Below are 18306 nucleotides of genomic sequence, written 5' to 3' on the forward strand. Positions count from 1 at the left end.
TTGACAAATTTGTGCTTGTTTGCTTCTTTTCTTTTAGCTTTCTTCAACAAAACAAAGAGCATCTGGAGTCTGCAGGTCAAACACTTTGAATGCATCACTGTGAGGTTTTCATTAACAGCACATTAGTAACACATGCTGCTGAAATGCATTTTAAACAGGCATGAATCCTGCTGGGAGATATTCTTTCTCAAATGTGTGGATGCCTGCAATGTTTTTGCCTCAAGTGTACATCCTGATCAGAGGCATTTCCAACTGTACGTGGGAGGCTTTGGCCAGCCTTCTGAGTTTTACTCCACATGAACACAAAACGGGAGGGAGGCTGTCAAGTGACAACGATTCACCACTAGAAGGATGGAAGAGTCTGCATTTTGCCTCTGATGTAGCTTAACGACAACATCAGTGGGAAACCTTCAGACCCCGTAGCAGACATCAGACATCTTGCTTTGGTGAAGGAAGAAAGGAAACCTCAATTAATTGGATAAAGTAGCCGTCCATGTGTAATGTGCCAAGATGAACCAAACTGCATCCGTCTCTCATCAGATTGAGTGTCACTCCACCAAGGATCTCAAGGTGGGATGCTTTGTTATTTTCATCCATGCTTATTTTCCAGCCTGTGAAGCACATTTAATCTACTGTATCAGAGGAATCTGTAATGTGCTAAATATCAAATGAGTGTCAGTGTAATTGATTCGATTACCGTAACTGGTGTACAAGCACTGCAAATTTAACTGTTTGGCACTTGTTGCAGCTTCCTCATTATGTAAGACGGTGAGCATCAACATGCTTGATTTATTTTGGGTGTGTCTGGCCAGCGAGTCACGCATTTTTAAAACAAAATAAATTGGTCCAAAACTAAAATATAAAGGTCCAATATTAATGTTGCTCTCCAAAATACAGAGGGTTCCCCAAAGACTCACAGTATTGTAATTCAGTGTCGATACCTGTGAGATACACAGCAGAACATTATTACAATGCAGCTGACCTAGCTATTAAAATAGAAAAAATAACATATTCAGAATCAGAATCAGAATAATCTTTATTTGCCAAGTTTGTCCAAAACACACAAGGAATTTGTCTCCGGTAGTTGGAGCCGCTCTAGTACAACAGACAGTCAATTTACAGAACACTTTGGAGACATAAAGACATTGACAAAAAAAACAATTGTGCAAAAAGATGCAGAGTCCTCTAGCACTTACAGCAGTTCGAATTACTAATATTGCAATAGTCCGGTGCAATGACCATTGTGCAAAGGGCGCTGAGACTTCAAGGTGTGTATGCGGTTTAAAGTGACGAGTAGTGCGATCATCTGGGACAATGTTGGTTGTGCAAATGTTACAGATACTCCTCAATCAGTGTGCAAATGGAGCAGATGCTACTCTGGCATGAGTGGCCAGTATATGCAAATAGTGCAGCATGGCGAGACAACTACAGTGAGTGCACGAGTAATACATAATTGGCCCCACAGAAATGTGACAACGAACTCAAGTCAAATTTTTTTTATAAAATATTTAAAACTACATATATATTTTGTTCCAGAATTTCTCCATTGCATGATTGATAAAGGCTTGTTCTATATCTTGAGTGAAAAATAGACAAAAACAATTGAGCAGAAAATACATTATACAAAAATACAAGCTATGTTAACCAATCTGGATTTTTTCCCCCCAGAAGTAATGAGTGCATGGTGGTCAACAACAACTATTTATGCATTCTCCAATTTTTAATAAGCGTTATGAATGGTACAATGTACCATAAAGGATTTTCACCAACTAATTCAGTTTACAAATTACAGGTCAGCTCAAATTAAGCTAAAATAAATAAATAAAATATTTTGAGTGGCATTAACTCAGTGAGATCAAAGGCATACCATATTTGTCTGATGTTAAACTCTCAACAAAAATGCAGTGTGATCCAAATGAAACTGTGACTTGTGTTGTACTTGCAAAAAAACAAAAAGTGAATTTACACAGCCCACACTGCAAGCTGGTGCATCATTGCCAAGTTAGAGAAGTGTGACAAGAATAAAAAAAAAAACGTACTCACTTACATTTATCACATTTTAGAGATCAACTTTTGCACACAGACTGTAGCATTTCAACTGGCATCTCATCTACTTCTAAAAGCCATCTGCTTCTTGTTTAAATTTGCTGCAGACAAACACAGTGTGCTATTACAGCTACAAATAAAATTAAGCCAGACCCGGGTTCTCTTCCTCAAAATATTATTATCATAGAATAAAATAATATTTTCTAATGACTGTAACATCTGAGATCAGAGGCAAGTCAACTTGAACCCTCCTTCTCGTGGCTGTACTGTACATGAGTTATTTTGCAACACTAGAGGGCGTTCTTGTATAAAGGTTTCAAATGTATTTTTTTTGTTTGTTTGTTTTTGCTTTTTGTGTACTGGTATACAGTATATGAACAGAAGCATTACTGTTAATCATTATGTTCAGACGTCTGGATTGGGCACACTGAGGGAAGCCACTCATCTTTTCACAAGGACAAATATGCAAAATGGCTCAATCTTCTGCAGCTACTTTGAGCAAAATCTGACATAGAATCTGAAAAGCAAGTCAGCTTGTTTTACTTGTCAGCATCCAACTTGAATGCAGAGGAATGTAAAAATAGGGGCGGACAAAAATAAGGAAAGGCAAAACAGCTCTGCAATATCACGGACAAACAAAAGCTTTTTCTTAATCAACAATGAACCCTATGATCCATGGTTGGTCTCCAGGGACTAATACAAAAGATTGCAGAATGTTTTTATTTTTTTGTGTGTCAAGGTTGTAAAAAGCTCTTATCATGATTGATACTGTCATTTAAAGGCTTATCTTCTATTATAGAGGAACCTTTTGGTTAAAGTACACCTGAAGAACAAAGATGCAACAATTACTACTCATCAACGTGTTACATTTCACATTGAACAGTCTTTACTGTGGACAAAGTCACCTTGTGCTTTTGCTGGGTGGTATTCATCTGCAATATCTGACCTCACGTACCACTCCAATTCACTGTCTCCTTCAGTGCAGCAGCAACTCTTATTCTATTTGCTAAATTAGCCTGAGCACACTGGGTTGACTTTGAATGCCTGCTGTAAGTCACATATGACGTCATGTTTGATTCATTCCTTCTCCACCAGACTCCTTCATCTCCATAAATCTGGATTTATTCTGAGTTAAGCAGCTGAAAACAGTAGCTTCCAGATGAGAGTCTTTATAGCTTAATTTAAATAGTAAGTCAGTTAACTTCAATGGGCCTCACATGGCAATTCCCCTCTGACACAGAATTGGATCAGACTGAGGATGCCAAGTGAAACTGGGTTGACTGATTTTACTCATGAATGACACCATTTTTTTTTAAAGTAGTAAAAGCAGCATCGAGCAGGAGGGGTTCTCCCGTGTGTTTACCGAAGGAAGAGCTCGACAGATGCCAGTAACGAGAGCAGGGAGCTTCTGCTTTTCTTTTCTCTGTCATTTTGGGCTTGTGACAAAGGAGGAAAAGAAGAATTTCTTGAGTGCTTCTTGTCTGATTTGCTGGAGACCAAGATGATGGAGCCAGAATTGAGATTCCTGGAGGTGAGGTGTCACTCTGACTTTTTTGTTGTTGCTAAAATGGTAGTTCTTTTTTAGTTAAGGTGTCTTAGTCGTGCAAATGAAGTGTGCCTACTCTGAACCCATCTGAGACAAACACCTCCTCTTGGCTCTGCATACGTCAGATCAGCCGGATCAAATATGTTTTTATGAGATTTGAAGTGGTGCACCAGGAAACTCTCCTCTGGCTTTTGTTCACGGCAGACAGATGTTTTTGCAAGCGAGGCTTAGTGCCTCTTTTATTCAGCAATAAATATGCGAGGAGGTTCTGTACGCAGGTTTTCAGCTTGAAGGATTTGGGAAAATGTGCACATTTGCCTTTTTGTGTTGTGGGGAAAAAGCATTGAATTGTGCCATTCTGGGTAGCTGTTCATACATTGTCCTAGTTTCTTGACACATCTTCTGGGCTGTGATCCCAACATCTAATCTCCCTAGAAAAGCTCATCATCAAGTCTGTTCTGGACATGGCTTCCAAGTGCTTTCTCCAACAGCCACTTGCATAAATCCTAATCATGTTTGACCTCCATAGTTGGGAAACTGTTTTCACGTTGATTAGAAAACAGATTTACAAGTATCTGCACTTTCAGCCTGAACCCCTGCACATGTGTTGCTAATATTCATGAATACGCAAAGTATAATCATGGATGTGGCCAGCCAGTAACCTTTAAGGGTACAGTATACAACTTTCATGTTTGGATTTCGATAAACGAATATTTAAGTACCTGTTGTGCCTTTCCGGTCTAAGTGGTATGAGTTGATGAAGTGAGTCACCATTGATGCTAATTTCCTACAAAGATATTTTGTACCAGGATGAAACTAAACCTAAAGCTCTGTAAAAAAAAAAAAAAAAAATTGAGAGACCAATGCAAAATTAAACAAAAGACAAATAAGAGGACTTCAAAATCAAGGATGGACTTCAGGAGTCAGGACCAATGCTGCTTACTATGCTTGTGTCACAATCTTTTACAGAAAATGACATCAACACTTACAAATAAACATTATTTGCACATTTTGCAGCTGAATAACTATTTACTGGCATAAATTTCAAATTTTGCAGTTATCTTTTATTTTTTTTCTTCAAGGGCTGTTCTGTGTTTTCATTCAGGTGATGCAGAAAACACAGGAAGCTTCTATTACTACATGGGAGAAATTTCACTATATTTCTGTATTAAATAATAAAAAAATACATTTGGAAGTTTTAGTTGGAGAAAATTTATATAGACGTGACTCCCTTGTGATTTTGAGTTGCATCTCTAATCAAGTCCTGACCTGAAGCGCTTAGCATTTTTCTTATCAATGTGACGGCTTTCCCAGAAAACGTCTGCCTTTAGCTTTGAGCCCCTCGGGTCTCCGTCCTGCCCACGGGTTAATTACATTCACCTGCCATCCCAGAAAGAAACCCATCTATTCTTAGGTGGCAGGAGTAAATCCCTGATGGGTTTGATTAGAGAGGTTTTACTACAATTAAGAACCATGTTGCTAGTGTGGTTATATTCAGGTTACTAACATATAAACAAGCTATATAACTTGTCATGAATGTTCACATGGATCACTTCACTTTCCTGCTCCCTCATGTATTTCTACACCTTCTCCATCACCTCCAATTGCTCCCTCTACTCTCTTCAGAGACTTTGATCTGTAGCCATTTTGCTCCCTCTTCCTCCCTCGCTCGCCCTCCTCTTCCTCTCTTGATGCTCTAGTTCAGCTGTTAGTCACAAAGTGAACTGGGATAAGGTCCAGCTTGGCTTTAGCTCGGCCTTCCACTTGCTTGCATATGCCCATGATACTGACACACATTGAATCGTAAATCAATAAGGAGGAGAGAAAACAGGTGAGGGGGCAAGCAGTCAGAACCAATGATTGGCAACCATTGTCCAGGATATATAGCTGCCACCACCATGCTTCAATCTAGGTATGGTGTTCGTTTGGTAATAAACAGCGTTGGTTTGCGCTGCCTGTGTGGAGTTTGCATGTTCTCCCCGTGCCTGCGTGGGTTTTCTCCGGGCACTCCGGTTTCCTCCCACATCCCCAAAAACATGCATGGTAGGTTAATTTAAGACTCTAAATTGCCCGTAGGTGTGAATGTGAGTGTGAATGGTTGTTTGTTAATGTGTGCCCTGTGATTGGCTGGCAACCAGCTCAGGGTGTACCCCGCCTCCTGCCCGTTGATAGCTCTCCAGCACTCCCGCAACCCTAGTGAGGATAAGCGGCTCAGAAAATGGATGGATGGAGGGAGGAAACCGGAGTACCCGGGGAAAACCCATGCAGGCACGTGCAACCTCCGCACAGGCGAGGCCAGATTTGAACCCACGTCCTCAGAACTGTGAGGCAGATGTGCTAACTGATCGCCCACCATTCCGCCTGGATTTTCATTTTCTGGTTAAATAAATTTTTGTATTGATTGATTGATAATCAGAGGACTTTAAATGGTGGCCGCTGTGTGCTACCTCCCATTTAATGTGAGTTTGAATGTGACTGCTTAATTGGTTGTGCACACTTGTACAACCACATTACCTGTTTTTTTATTTTTACTTCCCCTGTTGAAAAGAGAAAAAATACAACTGATTTTCTTATTTTTTTCCAGAACTGAATATAAGTTAAGCTCCGTGAACACATAATATTAAACAGGTTAACAACAAGACATACCAACATACAGCACATGAATAACATTGATCCATCTTTATGCTAGTTTCCTCCCTTGTTTTATTTATAGGCTTCCTGCACAGTGTGTGTGCTTGTGTGTCTATGTGTCCTGAAGGCTTTGTAACACCTAACATACGGCATCCAGTCACTTACAACTGCAAAGGCAAGCGCTAGAAAAGACTAAAGTACATTTTCAGTGCATCATGATACCAGAACTACAAGTCTCTTCTTGAAATGGGTGACTGCGCTAATGAGGAAAATGATTAAATGAACATGCAGAGGGCACTATTATCATTTAAAAGACGGTAGGAAATTAGGCCTGCATTTCAGTACGATAAAGGTAATCGTCGGGTTCTTGTGGTATTTCCTCTTTCTCCTGATTGAGGTTTTCAGAAATCATATATCACACTGGTTTTCATGCCAGTCACTCGTCTTTTTCTGTTTTATTACAAACCCAGTCATCGCAGCAGTATCCTTTCAGCACCTGGGCAGCACCAAATCAATTTAATGATATGCTGTAAAGATACATTGTTTGTGGTAAAGAATTATCAGACCAATTAAGTGAAAGAGGATAATTTCCTATGGCACCCCCAATAAGCTCATTGGTTTGGAATCACTAATAAAGTCCATCCATCCATTTGCGCTCATTAGAGCGTAGGTGAGCTGTAGCCTATGCCAGCTGATTCCTTCTCCCTGAATTGGTCACCCATCACATAAGGGGATTGTCAGTCCTACAGAAAAACATGACACAAACAACTGGTTTAGCAATAACACACTCAATACATAAAAAGCAAAAAAATTAAGTTCATCCAACATTAATACTTTTTGTGAATGCGGACCATTAACATGTATCAAGAGAAGTAGTTTTGTTGCCTTATTTTTATAGACTCAAGGTCCAGGCATAGACAAGAAGCACAATGTTTTGAGTGTAGGGTACACAATTGAAATATCCATATTTACTGTAATATACATTAGACACCAACTAAACACATTTGCACATCGATAAAAACGAGCCTGTGAATCACATTTTTTTTAAAAAGTTATCTTTAATTGATTTCAGAAAAATACATTTCAAGAAATGTGTAAAAGAACAAAGATTTTAAAGCATTAATTGATAAAAAATAAAACCTGGGGCCTCATGTACAAAAGGTGCGTACGAACAAAAACGTAGCGTACGTTCTTTTTCACGGCAAAGTTCAGATGTATCAAGAGTGAAATGAGCGTGGAAACGTGCGGTGCCTTACGTCAACTTCATGGCTGGCACACACACGTTGCTGCAGCTGTTGGTGCTTTGGCAACAGAGCTGATGCTGGGAAACTAATAAATCTGCACATCAGAGACACATGAACAATTAGCACTGATGAACAATTAATGCCAGAAAACATTTCATTTCAACCATGTAATAGATGCAAGGACTCAGAATTCACTTGTTAACCAGTGTATTTAATGAATCATGATATTTCTGAGGACACCTCAAGGTGATCATTTATGCCACCTATTGCCCTCACACTGTTCTGACTCCAGCACATGCACTGGGAAAAAAAATAGTCCTTTGAATTGACTTAATTTTGAACATGTACATAGGTTGCACATGATTAAAATGACTCTTTTTTTGGGGGGGGGGGACGAGGGGTAAATAGTGTAATTTTAACACATTTTGTTCATGTGCAACCGACATACGTTCAAATTAAGTTAATTTGAGAGACTATAAATGCGCACGGGTTAGGACTGGGCCAGGCGGACGGGCAGCAGCAGACGGTTGTTAGAGCGTCGGAGACGCTGGAGGAGACGCCAGGAACGGTGGCCGAATCCTCCAAATCTGTGACGCCAGGAACGGTGGACGAATCCTCCACGTCTGTGACGGCGGGGAATCTTGACGAATTCTCCAAACATGTAGCACGTGGCTGCGACTCATGCGTGACCTCTCCTGTGTATTCAAATAATAAATCCCCCCAAGTGGAGGAGTTCAAGTATCTTGGGGTCTTGTTCACGAGTGAGGGAAGAATGGAACGTGAGATCGACAGGCGGATCGGTGCAGCGTCTGCAGTGATGCGGACTTTGTATCGGTCCGTTGTGGTAAAGAAGGAGCTAAGCCGAAAGGCGAAGCTCTCAATTTACCGGTCGATCTTCTTTCCTACCCTCACCTATGGTCATGAGCTGTGGGTCGTGACCGAAAGAACAAGATCCCGGATACAAGCGGCCGAAATGAGTTTCCTCCGCGGGGTGTCCGGGCTCTCCCTTAGAGATAGGGTGAGAAGCTCGGTCATCCGGGAGGATCTCAGAGTAGAGCCGCTGCTCCTCCGCATTGAGAGGAGCCAGATGAGGTGGCATGTGAGAGCAGTGTCACCCATGATTGCAGCGACTCTCTCCTCGAACAGGGTGAGGCCCTCCGCACCGGTTCCTCTGCCTGTTTTGGCCACACTTTGGCGGTGGGCAGCTGTCCTCCGCTTCACGTCCACCTTAAAGTCTGACCACTTCTTTTTTTAGTTCAGCGTGTGCGCTGTTGTGACCCCACAACATTGACAGCCGCACACGCGCTGTCCCATTCACTCCTCTTTGGCATGTTGTTAAAGCCGGAGGACAACGTGCCAAAGGAGTTTCTTGCACAAATCCACTTCATTGTGCAACTTCACATTTAGAAAAAATAGTTTTCTTCACTACCGTGCTCATTTTCCTTTTTTTTTCTGATCCTGCAGGGTTCATTTAAATATGATTTGCGTATTTAAATGTAGTCGTGGGCAGGGAGGGGTCGGCTCCTCCAACATGTGCGCTCAATTCTACGTTGATTGGGATGTATGAAGGAAATTCATGCGTACGCACAGGTTCATACATCGAGATATTTTTGTGCGTACGCCATGTTTCAGTAGGAAATCTATGCAAGTCTTTGTACATGAGGCGCCTGGATATTTAAAAATCAACTACGGTTTTGTACTAGTGAGTGACGTGTTTTCTCCAAACCTTCATGGACGTACATTTGAAATAGAGTATACTTCACTCTAAACCTTTATTTTGGTGGCCAACTCCGGAAGCGCTGCTCCCCAGTAAATCAGGTAACTTGATGCAGCCGTAAATTCGACTCCGAGGCAGGTTTGGATGTTATTATCGAGAGGATTCGGTGCAGAATTCGGTCTGAGGAAGACTCTGTGCGATGACAGCTTCCAAGGATCCCAGCAAGAAGAAACCAAAGGAGGATCAGCAAGATGAGGTACACAAACGCTCCCATCAACTCGCAGCAGGGATCCGAGGGCTCTCCTTGATGAGAAAATTAATGTACAGAATGTGTCTGGCTACGCGACGGCAGGCTACAAGTGACAATGGCTGTCTGTGATGTTAAACATGAGCGAACATCCTCTTCTCTCGCATTGAGTTGGGTTGTGCCTTCCCGAGCTCCCATTTGGATGATTGCCTCCTGTTGTTGAATGTGAGAGAGCAGGTGCGACAATTGAAAACATTAATCTCTTGTATGACGTGTTACATAAATGCAGATTAAGTCATGAACCGGAGGAGCTGGATGCACCAAAAAAAAAAAGCATCATCATTATGTTCTTCAATACAAAAGGTGGGACGATGATCCATGTATGTGCAATGTCAGCTGCACAAGTAGGCAAACTAATGTAAACTTATTTGTATTGCCTCGAGTGACCTGTTGAAAATGAGCTTCAGGGTTGTGTGGTCATGCAGGCAACATTTGGACCACTTGCATGATTGTCATAGGTGCATTGCAGAGACTTTATTGGGACTTTTTAGAGGTACCAAGCGGATGAATGATGGTTGATAATATGGCTTCTTTGTGAACCTTTTGCATGACAATTGCCTCGTGGTTGCGAGTGTGCTCCAGTGTGCAGAGTCCCACAGATTTTCTCACAGTTTATAGCTCAGACAGTGAGCTTCACACCCAATTTTCTTGTTTAATGCAATTATGGATTGTAGCAGCAGTGATGTGCAGGTGGGAGGTGGTTGCTGTGAGCGAGCATTGCGGTGGGGGCCCATCCAAACGGGTTAGGGTGGTCCTCCTCCCATTGATGATTGCTTTTAACACATAGGCCTTCTACGCCGCTCCTGTAATTAAATGTTAGTTGTGATCGTCATACTTGGAGAGCTAAGTACTTTTTTTTTTTTTGGAGGTACATTGAGGACCATTGCTCTAAATCATCCATAGTTGTGAATGCTTGTTTGTCCACATGTGCCCTTTAATTGACTGTCGACCAAATCAGGGTCATCCAAAGTCAGCCGGGATAGGCTCCAAATCACCCGTGACCCTAATGAGGACAAGCAGACTAGAAAATGGATGGTTGGATAGCTTAAATCAGGTCTTCTTCTTTTCGAGCTCGCAGACTGGGTGTCTTTCACACACTTGAAGGCATCCCTCGCTTTGCAGTCAGCTTAAGTCAGTGTGAGTAGCGATGTGTTTCTCGGAGGACTTTCACACAGCGCGCACGCTGAGAATCAGATCGTCGACCTTGAACTAATAGTCAGAGAGCAGTCCATAGCTCAGTGGTGTGTGAGGCACACACTGCTGTGTGGGTTTGCCCCATTAATTAAATGCTCCACTTACCACCTCGTTGGCGGTATGTGTGATACAGGAGGACACATCTATGCCCATAGACATCATGCTTGTGAATGATAGCAATGGTTAACCCTTAGATACAGTTTGGCTCAAATTTGACTCATTTAGACATTTGACTGCAATAAAAATACCCGAAATATCATTCTTCCACTCACGAATTTGATGACTTTTCCTTAAGTGACCTAAAACACACACAAATGAAAAATTCATTCCTTTATTCTTCTACAGGTGGTATAAAGATTATGTACAGTGAGGCTGTAGCAGGTCAAATTTGACCCGAGTCCACTAAAATGGATTTTGGATTCACCAATATGTCTTAAATAAAGAAAAATGATGGTAAAGGAGGTAATTAAGAAACTGTACGTTCCATAAATGTGTGTATTTTAATGGGACAGTGGTAACAGTGTTCAGGGGCGAGCTTGAAACCTCGACCCTTCCATTTACAAAAACGCACCCCCAAAAAATGCCAACAAAGTCCCGTTAAATTGAAATAGAGCCGCTCTTCCACTAAAATAGTCCCATTCAACATGCCAATAAAAAAAGCATCTTCCCTCAAGTGTCTCGAGCCGAGCCTTTGTATTTTTGCTAAGCCTTTTCATGCAATAGTCTCTTCATATTCAAATTTACCTGCATGACATATTTTTAGTTTAGTCAGGATAATGCTCATACATTTTTCACAACGATACTTAAATTCCCTATTAAGAGCCAACCTTAAATTCTATAAATTGCCATGGAAAGTCTCTAACTTTGAAATTTGAATTTTGGCAACTCTTCTCTCACCCAAAAATAATCCAAAATTGTCCTGTCTGTCTGTCTGTCCATGTCTGCAGGAGTTTGTGGACGTCAGCACCCCGCAGAGGAACTGGAAGGGCATCGCCATCTCTCTGCTTGTGATTGCGGCAGTCTGCTCGCTCATCACCATGTCTGTGGTCGTCCTCACACCTGGTAAGACCGATATGCACCATGTAGAGGAATATCATGAATCCGAGTGGAAGACGATCTGAAAGACCAGTAACTTGAAACTGACATGTCAAAGCCCTGCTTTGAAAAGTAAAAATTTGTAAAGGATGCGCCCCAAAATGTTTCTAATTGCCTCTGGATGCCACAAACTGAGATAATTCACTATTTGTTGGATATATTGTAGAAGTTATCATTTATTTGCTGAGCTTGCATTAGTATTATGGACAATTTTTAGAAAGAAAGATGTCTCGCCTTCAAGAAGATGACTCAGCAGGAATCATCTGAGAGAAGGACGTGGCCGGGACGTGGCAGGTGTTGGTGCCATGTTTTCACCTTGAAACCCTCCCCTTAGTGTGTTCTGCCTTGTAAACTTAGAAACCTCCCTATTTTCAAATAAATGCAGGAGCGACGGGAGAGATTGTTTAGAGCGTGTTGAGAGGCTGTAATCTGAACAATCTCCCATCCGCCCTCCTCATGAGAAAAAGAAACCAGCGTCTTCATTCCTTTTGTGTCTATTTTTTATAATGTTGGGCAAGATAAATCCAACACTATTTTATAATAAACACCTTAACTCACTTAATCATCTTTCTTTGGCACCAAGATGCAAAGTGTTTTTTTTGCACTTTTATTGCTCTGGCCTGAGCACCAAAACAGGAAATAGGTGTGTTTCAGCAAATAGCAGAGACTAGGTTAAAAAAAATAAAATAAATCACGGATACTGCAGGGGCGGCACGGTGGACGACTGGTTAGAGCGTCAGCCTCACAGTTCTGAGGACCCGGGTTCAATCCCCGGCCCCGACTGTGTGGAGTTTGCATGTTCTCCCCGTGCCTGCGTGGGTTTTCTCCGGGCACTCCCGTTTCCTCCCACATCCCAAAAACATGCATAAATTGGAGACTCTAAATTGCCCGTAGGTGTGCATGTGAGTGCGAATGGTTGTCTGTTTGTATGTGCCCTGCGATTGGCTGGCAACCAGTTCAGGGTGTGCCCCGCCTCCTGCCCGATGACGGCTGGGATAGGCTCCAGCACGCCCGCGACCCTAGTTGAGGTTAAGCGGCTCAGAAAATGGATGGATGGATGGATGGATGGATGGATGGATACTGCAGGTGAATTTACAAATGCCGAATCAAGAATATGTCGGGGTTCACCTCCTTCCAAATTGGAAACTTACTGCGAATTAATAAGAATTACCTTGGAATTGAGGGTAATTTAATGCAAAGCTTTCACAATTGGTTTTGTCCTAAGCAGACATTCATGTAAAATAGATGGCTTGCCTTGCTCACATTCAAGGGCATTACAGTACTTTGTTTTCACTTCACTCAAGTGGCGACCCATCTGAAGCTCGCTCATAATTTAAATATTGGCACACAACCCAATCTCCCCCCAAAAAAACAAAAACAAAAAAAATACCAAGTAACATCTTGTAACTTTAAAAAAAACTTGAGTACCAGGTACCATTTGTATTTGCGTGAAATCTAGTTATTCTGTCAGGATTACGCTTAGTTCTCTACTAAGAGCCAACCTTCAATTTAGTAAATTCCTGGTTATTCTCGGTAATTCCTGTAAATTCAAATTCATTCCCACAGAAAGTTTTCAATTTGAATTTTCCCTCAAATCCCAATGTGGCTCCATTTTCTCTCTTTCTCGCTCAGCTGATCTCCCAGGCAGCAGCAAGTCTGCGCTGACTGTAGACGATCTTTACTCTTCAGAGTTCGCTGTGCATGACCCAGAAGCCACATGGATAAGTGGTGAGTACTCGAGAGAATATTCTACATGTAAAGTGCCATCAGGGAATTGTGTCCACTCATGCTACAAGTCTACGTGCAAATGAGGCAAATTCAGATGCCATAATAATAAGCTAGTTTTGCATTCATAGGTACCTTTTTCCCATTTATCCTCTATGATTGCAGCACACGAGTACAAAGCGTAAGAGAATTCTAAAAGCCACCCACATTTCCACCACCTGCTGCAAATTATAACGTTTAATCAGTTTTTCATGGGATAAAAATGCCATCAACCCACACCATGGAACCAAAATGTGTGAACAGAAAGAAGATGATAGAAGATGAAACAAAGGGTGTTTGATGAGGTGACCCCTTCCGATATCTTAGCAGAAGAACACTAGCCTAAATGGCCACAACATTAGGCACACCTGCCGAAACCATATCAAAGATTCTGCCTTTACCATGCTAATAAGGAATTTGATTGGTTCGATAGATATTCTTTTAACATATTTTTTGTGTGCAAAATTTTTTAATCATTCTTAGTGTTATTCATATTTCGGTGACACACACCGGTGAGAAGCACTGATGATATAAGTGTTGAAATGTACAAGTGTTCAATGATACACATTCACTTGCTGAAGGCTTTGCTTTGTAGTTTGTCTCTGCAGGTGACTGATTGTTATAATTAAAGGCATTTGTCATGACTGCTGCTCTTATTTCACACGAGACATGACCACACGAGAGAGTGTGCAGGCATCTCGTTCTGGAATTCACTAATCTCTTCTCCACGCGAGTGCACAGCTTGAGGACAGGTTGACCGCATTCAGTCATTTGATCCAAGCAATGTACTTGATATGCAAAATATTTGTATATTACATGTCAATCAGTCAAGCTATTGAATATGGCTCTGAAGAATGGCAAATAACTTGTTTCCAATTACGCCTCATGTGGTTCCACTCCCTAACTACCATCATTCTGCAGCTATATATTTACATTATGCACCACCATGTGTACATTCAATACCACTGCACTCATAGAGAGAATACAGTATCCTCAACATGATCAGAATGAAAGTTTGATTAGAACAGAAAATGCAGCTGTGTTTCATCATCCTATTGACGATCTGTCCAACAAAAAAAAGATCAATGCGACGTGGCTGTGATGAAGATTTAGAAATACAGAGGCTCCACTAACTTGTGTTGCAAAAAGAGGATTTTTTTTTTCCATGCGTTGACTATAGTTGCTGGTTGAGTTGGATGACGTAATCACAAGATGTGTAATGTCAGCCATATTGTGTTGTGTGAACACAATACAGGGATGAGGTGGATCTCTTTGGTCATCCATGTGTTTTGGATGTTACCTTTAAACTGTTGTCTGTTATGGCGTTTGCTTCCATGACAGAACACATCGAAGTTATATCTTCTAACTATCTAGACTAATCTAATCTAATCATGAGCACAAGATACTCATAGAATAACGCTTCAAAAAGCATGACGCAATAAGCTTTGCATCCCCTCAAGCTAAACAAATCTTGTCCAGGCCCCGTCAGAGAAATTAAGCTGTGATGGTGTGCTCCTTGAAGCCTGTGCAAACTAATCAAAGGTTGAATACCAACAAGTTGTAATATTTCGGCATCACTAACCCTAGCAAAATATTCGCGCAAATCTCATTTCACACTGCACAGAACACATTGTACCACAGTGGATGGTTGTGTTCCCTGTGATTGGCTGGTGAGCAGTCCCTGGTGTACCGAGCCTCTGGCCTAAAGTCAGTTAGATAGGCTCCAGCTCACCCGCAACCCTAATAAAGACAAGCGGTGTGGAAAATGGACGGAGAGTTGGTTGCCTCGAAATAAACAACATCAAAAACACAACTCTGATTGTTTGAATCTCAATTGAGTCTCAGCTTAAAGATTGAAATATGCATGTACAGTCAACAAAAGACTACAATTCAAGGGTGCATTTAGCTGGTCTGGAGCATGCATTAATGACTTAAAAAAACAAAAACACGAATCATCCCGGAATCTAAATCCACTTTACATTTGGCCGTATGTGATTCATCCATCTTTCTAAAAATACAAAATGTGTGCAGAGATATCAAAATGATCAGCATCCGGAGTGGTGAAGTGACTTGCTCAAGGATACCTCAACAGTATTTTAGAAGTATACTAGCATCACTCAACAACCAGTCCCAAATCTGACAGGGGAAACCAAGTGAAATGCCACCTGGAAGCTGAGTCTCTCTCTGCCTGAAAGATCAACACCCTCACCTAGACTCTTCAGCTTGAATCCTTCTGGAATTAAAATAGTTGTCCGTCTCTTCAGTGGTATCTCAAAGTTTGTAATAAACACTGGAGTCTGGCAAAGTTGCATATATAGAGATTTATCCTCTCATATAGTCAAGAGCCTGTGTTTCCCTGCAGGAAAAACTAACCTTTCTTAAGCAATACATCATTTATAGTGTTTAATGGAGGGATGGAAATGCCCAACGTTGGTGTGAGGATACTCGATGATTGTGTTCTCTCTCTTCTTTGACTACCTTGATTGGTCTGCTTTACACTGGTGTCTTGTTATAGCCATACATTACCCACATATTTCCTCATGACCTGTTCTTAATGGTGGCTGGAGGTCTGTATCTATTGGAGTCAGAAAATATTTTGTAAAAAGAGTACTGATAGCAGGAGGCTACACAATTTTATAAAACAGATATGGATATATATTTACAGATTTCAAAGAAACCATACCACAATTTGAGCCTTCGAGACACCAAATGTATAAACATACACCTATTAACTCTTTTACTTGATCTACATGTTTCACTATTTAATGGCTTCACAATGTGCTGACTTAAAATCACATTACCCTAACTTATCCAAAGATACCCCGACTGTTTATGTCTGTGGACATTCAACTAATTTGCTTTTGAGCTACTTTCTACATGCAAGATAATTTGGAGCACTAACTCACCAGGATATTCATCAATTCAGAAGAAAAACTGCAATGTATTTCCACTGGATATTACTTTCACGCAGATTTAGCAGCTTGGAGACTTCTTAAATCTTACAAGTCCATCCATCCATTTTCTGAGCCGCTTCTCCTCACAAGGGTCGCGGGCGTGCTGGAGCCTATTCCAGCCATCATCGGGCAGGAGGCGGGGTACACCTTGAACTGGTTGCCAGCCAATCGCAGGGCACATACAAACAAACAACCATTCGCACACACAGTCACACCTACGGGCAATTTAGAGTCTCCAATTATGGCATGTTTTTTGGGATGTGGGAGGAAACCGGAGTGCCCGGAGAAAACCCACGCAGGCACGGGGAGAACATGCAAACTCCACATAGGCGGGGCGGGGGATTGAACCCCGGTCCTCAGAACTGTGAGGCTGACGCTCTAACCAGTCGTCCACCGTGCTGCCATCTTACAAGTCTTTTCTAATAATTAACACTTCAAAACAAACGGAGTGTGAATACTTGTTAGTGCGTTCTACATTCACCTGAACATTTAAACTGACATTATGAGGTGTGGGTTAGAGGGATGAGCATGACCTTCAAAAATAAAGGACAAACAAATTTGCAGAGAATAAACAAGGCAACATGCTCAAAGATGCCCTTTGAGCTCTTTTTGTTGTCAGCAGCATCACGGATGCCACTCGATCATTCATGTTGCCATAGGAACCATTCACCGGCCTGTCTCATTGGCAGTAGTTTTAGTGCCGAAATCCACTCTTCAAATTTGGAATTGAGAAGTGGTTCAACAAAAATGCTCGGCATAATGTGTAAAACGTAAGGTTTGATGAACCATTTCATGCATACAGGTACTGTAAAATACATGATGCCATAAGGTCCAACCAGATTGCAGAAAAAAGTACACATGGTTACTGTTGTTGTCCAGATCTTATACAATACTGTTTTCTTGTTGTCCTGCTCAGATTCTGAGGTAGTTTACAGGAACCGAGATAATCATGTTGTGAAATTTGATTTCACTCTCAACGAGACTCAAGTCCTATTGAGTGACGCGACCTTTGTAAGTTGCGTTCCCTTTGTTTTGTGGTCTTGTTTTGTTAATCTAGTTCAAATAAATGTGAACACTCCCCTTGCATTTGGCAACCGCTTTGTTTCACTCATCAGATGGCGTTCAAGGTGGCAAAGCACTCACTCTCAGCAGACCTTCAATATGCACTCTTTGCTTATGACGTCAAACAGGTTGGCATTGACATCACTCAGGCTCGCTCTTCATTTGTATTCCCCTTTATTGTCAGAAGTTCTCACTTTGTGCTTCTCTACAATATTCGAATTGACATGAATCAAAGAGGGAGTCTGTTGGGGTATACATTTTTTTTTTTTTATATTTTATTTTTTAAGATAACGATTTGCTACAAATGGAAACACACACACACACACACACACACACACACACACACACACACACACCGGCTGTGAAAACAATACGCCACCTGCGCTCAACAGATGTGCACTGATTTTCTGTGTTTGTGTTTTGTTTGTGTTGTTTATATCTAATTTATTATGTCTACATTTCACAGTTATCTCTTTGTTTGTGTGTCCTTGTTTATTTTTAGTCCCCAAAGCTAAGGCTTTCTTTTCTCCTAACACTATAGCGGTCTGACAGTAAAATCTATGTCTAATGATGTCCTGCACAATGTGGGTTACCTTCATGTCTCTACAACCAGCAGGTGTCAGTGTTTGCTTTGTATGATGGATTTGCCTCTCTTAACAGATGTACAGATATTCCTACCAGGCTTCTTACATTGTTTACAACCTATACACCCGGTAGGTTGTGTGTAATAGTGGTTTCACCTGATC

The 18306-nt window shown here is 41.4% G+C and overlaps 1 protein-coding gene across 2 annotated transcripts in view; it reads left to right on the forward strand.

Moving 5' to 3' along the window:
• Positions 1–3298: 3298 nt before the first annotated feature.
• The window catches only part of LOC133402990 (inactive dipeptidyl peptidase 10-like), a 41818-nt gene continuing 26810 nt past the window's right edge, over positions 3299–18306 (forward strand). Inside the window, exons 1-6 of one of the 2 annotated variants that reach the window (XM_061677414.1) lie at positions 3299–3577; positions 11633–11747; positions 13413–13508; positions 17415–17509; positions 17614–17688; positions 18221–18273. In XM_061677414.1, coding sequence (XP_061533398.1) covers positions 3548–3577; positions 11633–11747; positions 13413–13508; positions 17415–17509; positions 17614–17688; positions 18221–18273 — 464 coding nt within the window. In that variant the 5' untranslated portion in view covers positions 3299–3547. Of the gene's footprint in view, positions 3578–9290; positions 9441–11632; positions 11748–13412; positions 13509–17414; positions 17510–17613; positions 17689–18220; positions 18274–18306 lie in introns of those variants that run through there. The other variant, XM_061677405.1, reaches the window with a different exon arrangement.

The sequence above is a fragment of the Phycodurus eques genome, chromosome 1 (genome assembly GCF_024500275.1).
Source record: "Phycodurus eques isolate BA_2022a chromosome 1, UOR_Pequ_1.1, whole genome shotgun sequence".
Lineage (NCBI taxonomy): Eukaryota > Metazoa > Chordata > Actinopteri > Syngnathiformes > Syngnathidae > Phycodurus > Phycodurus eques.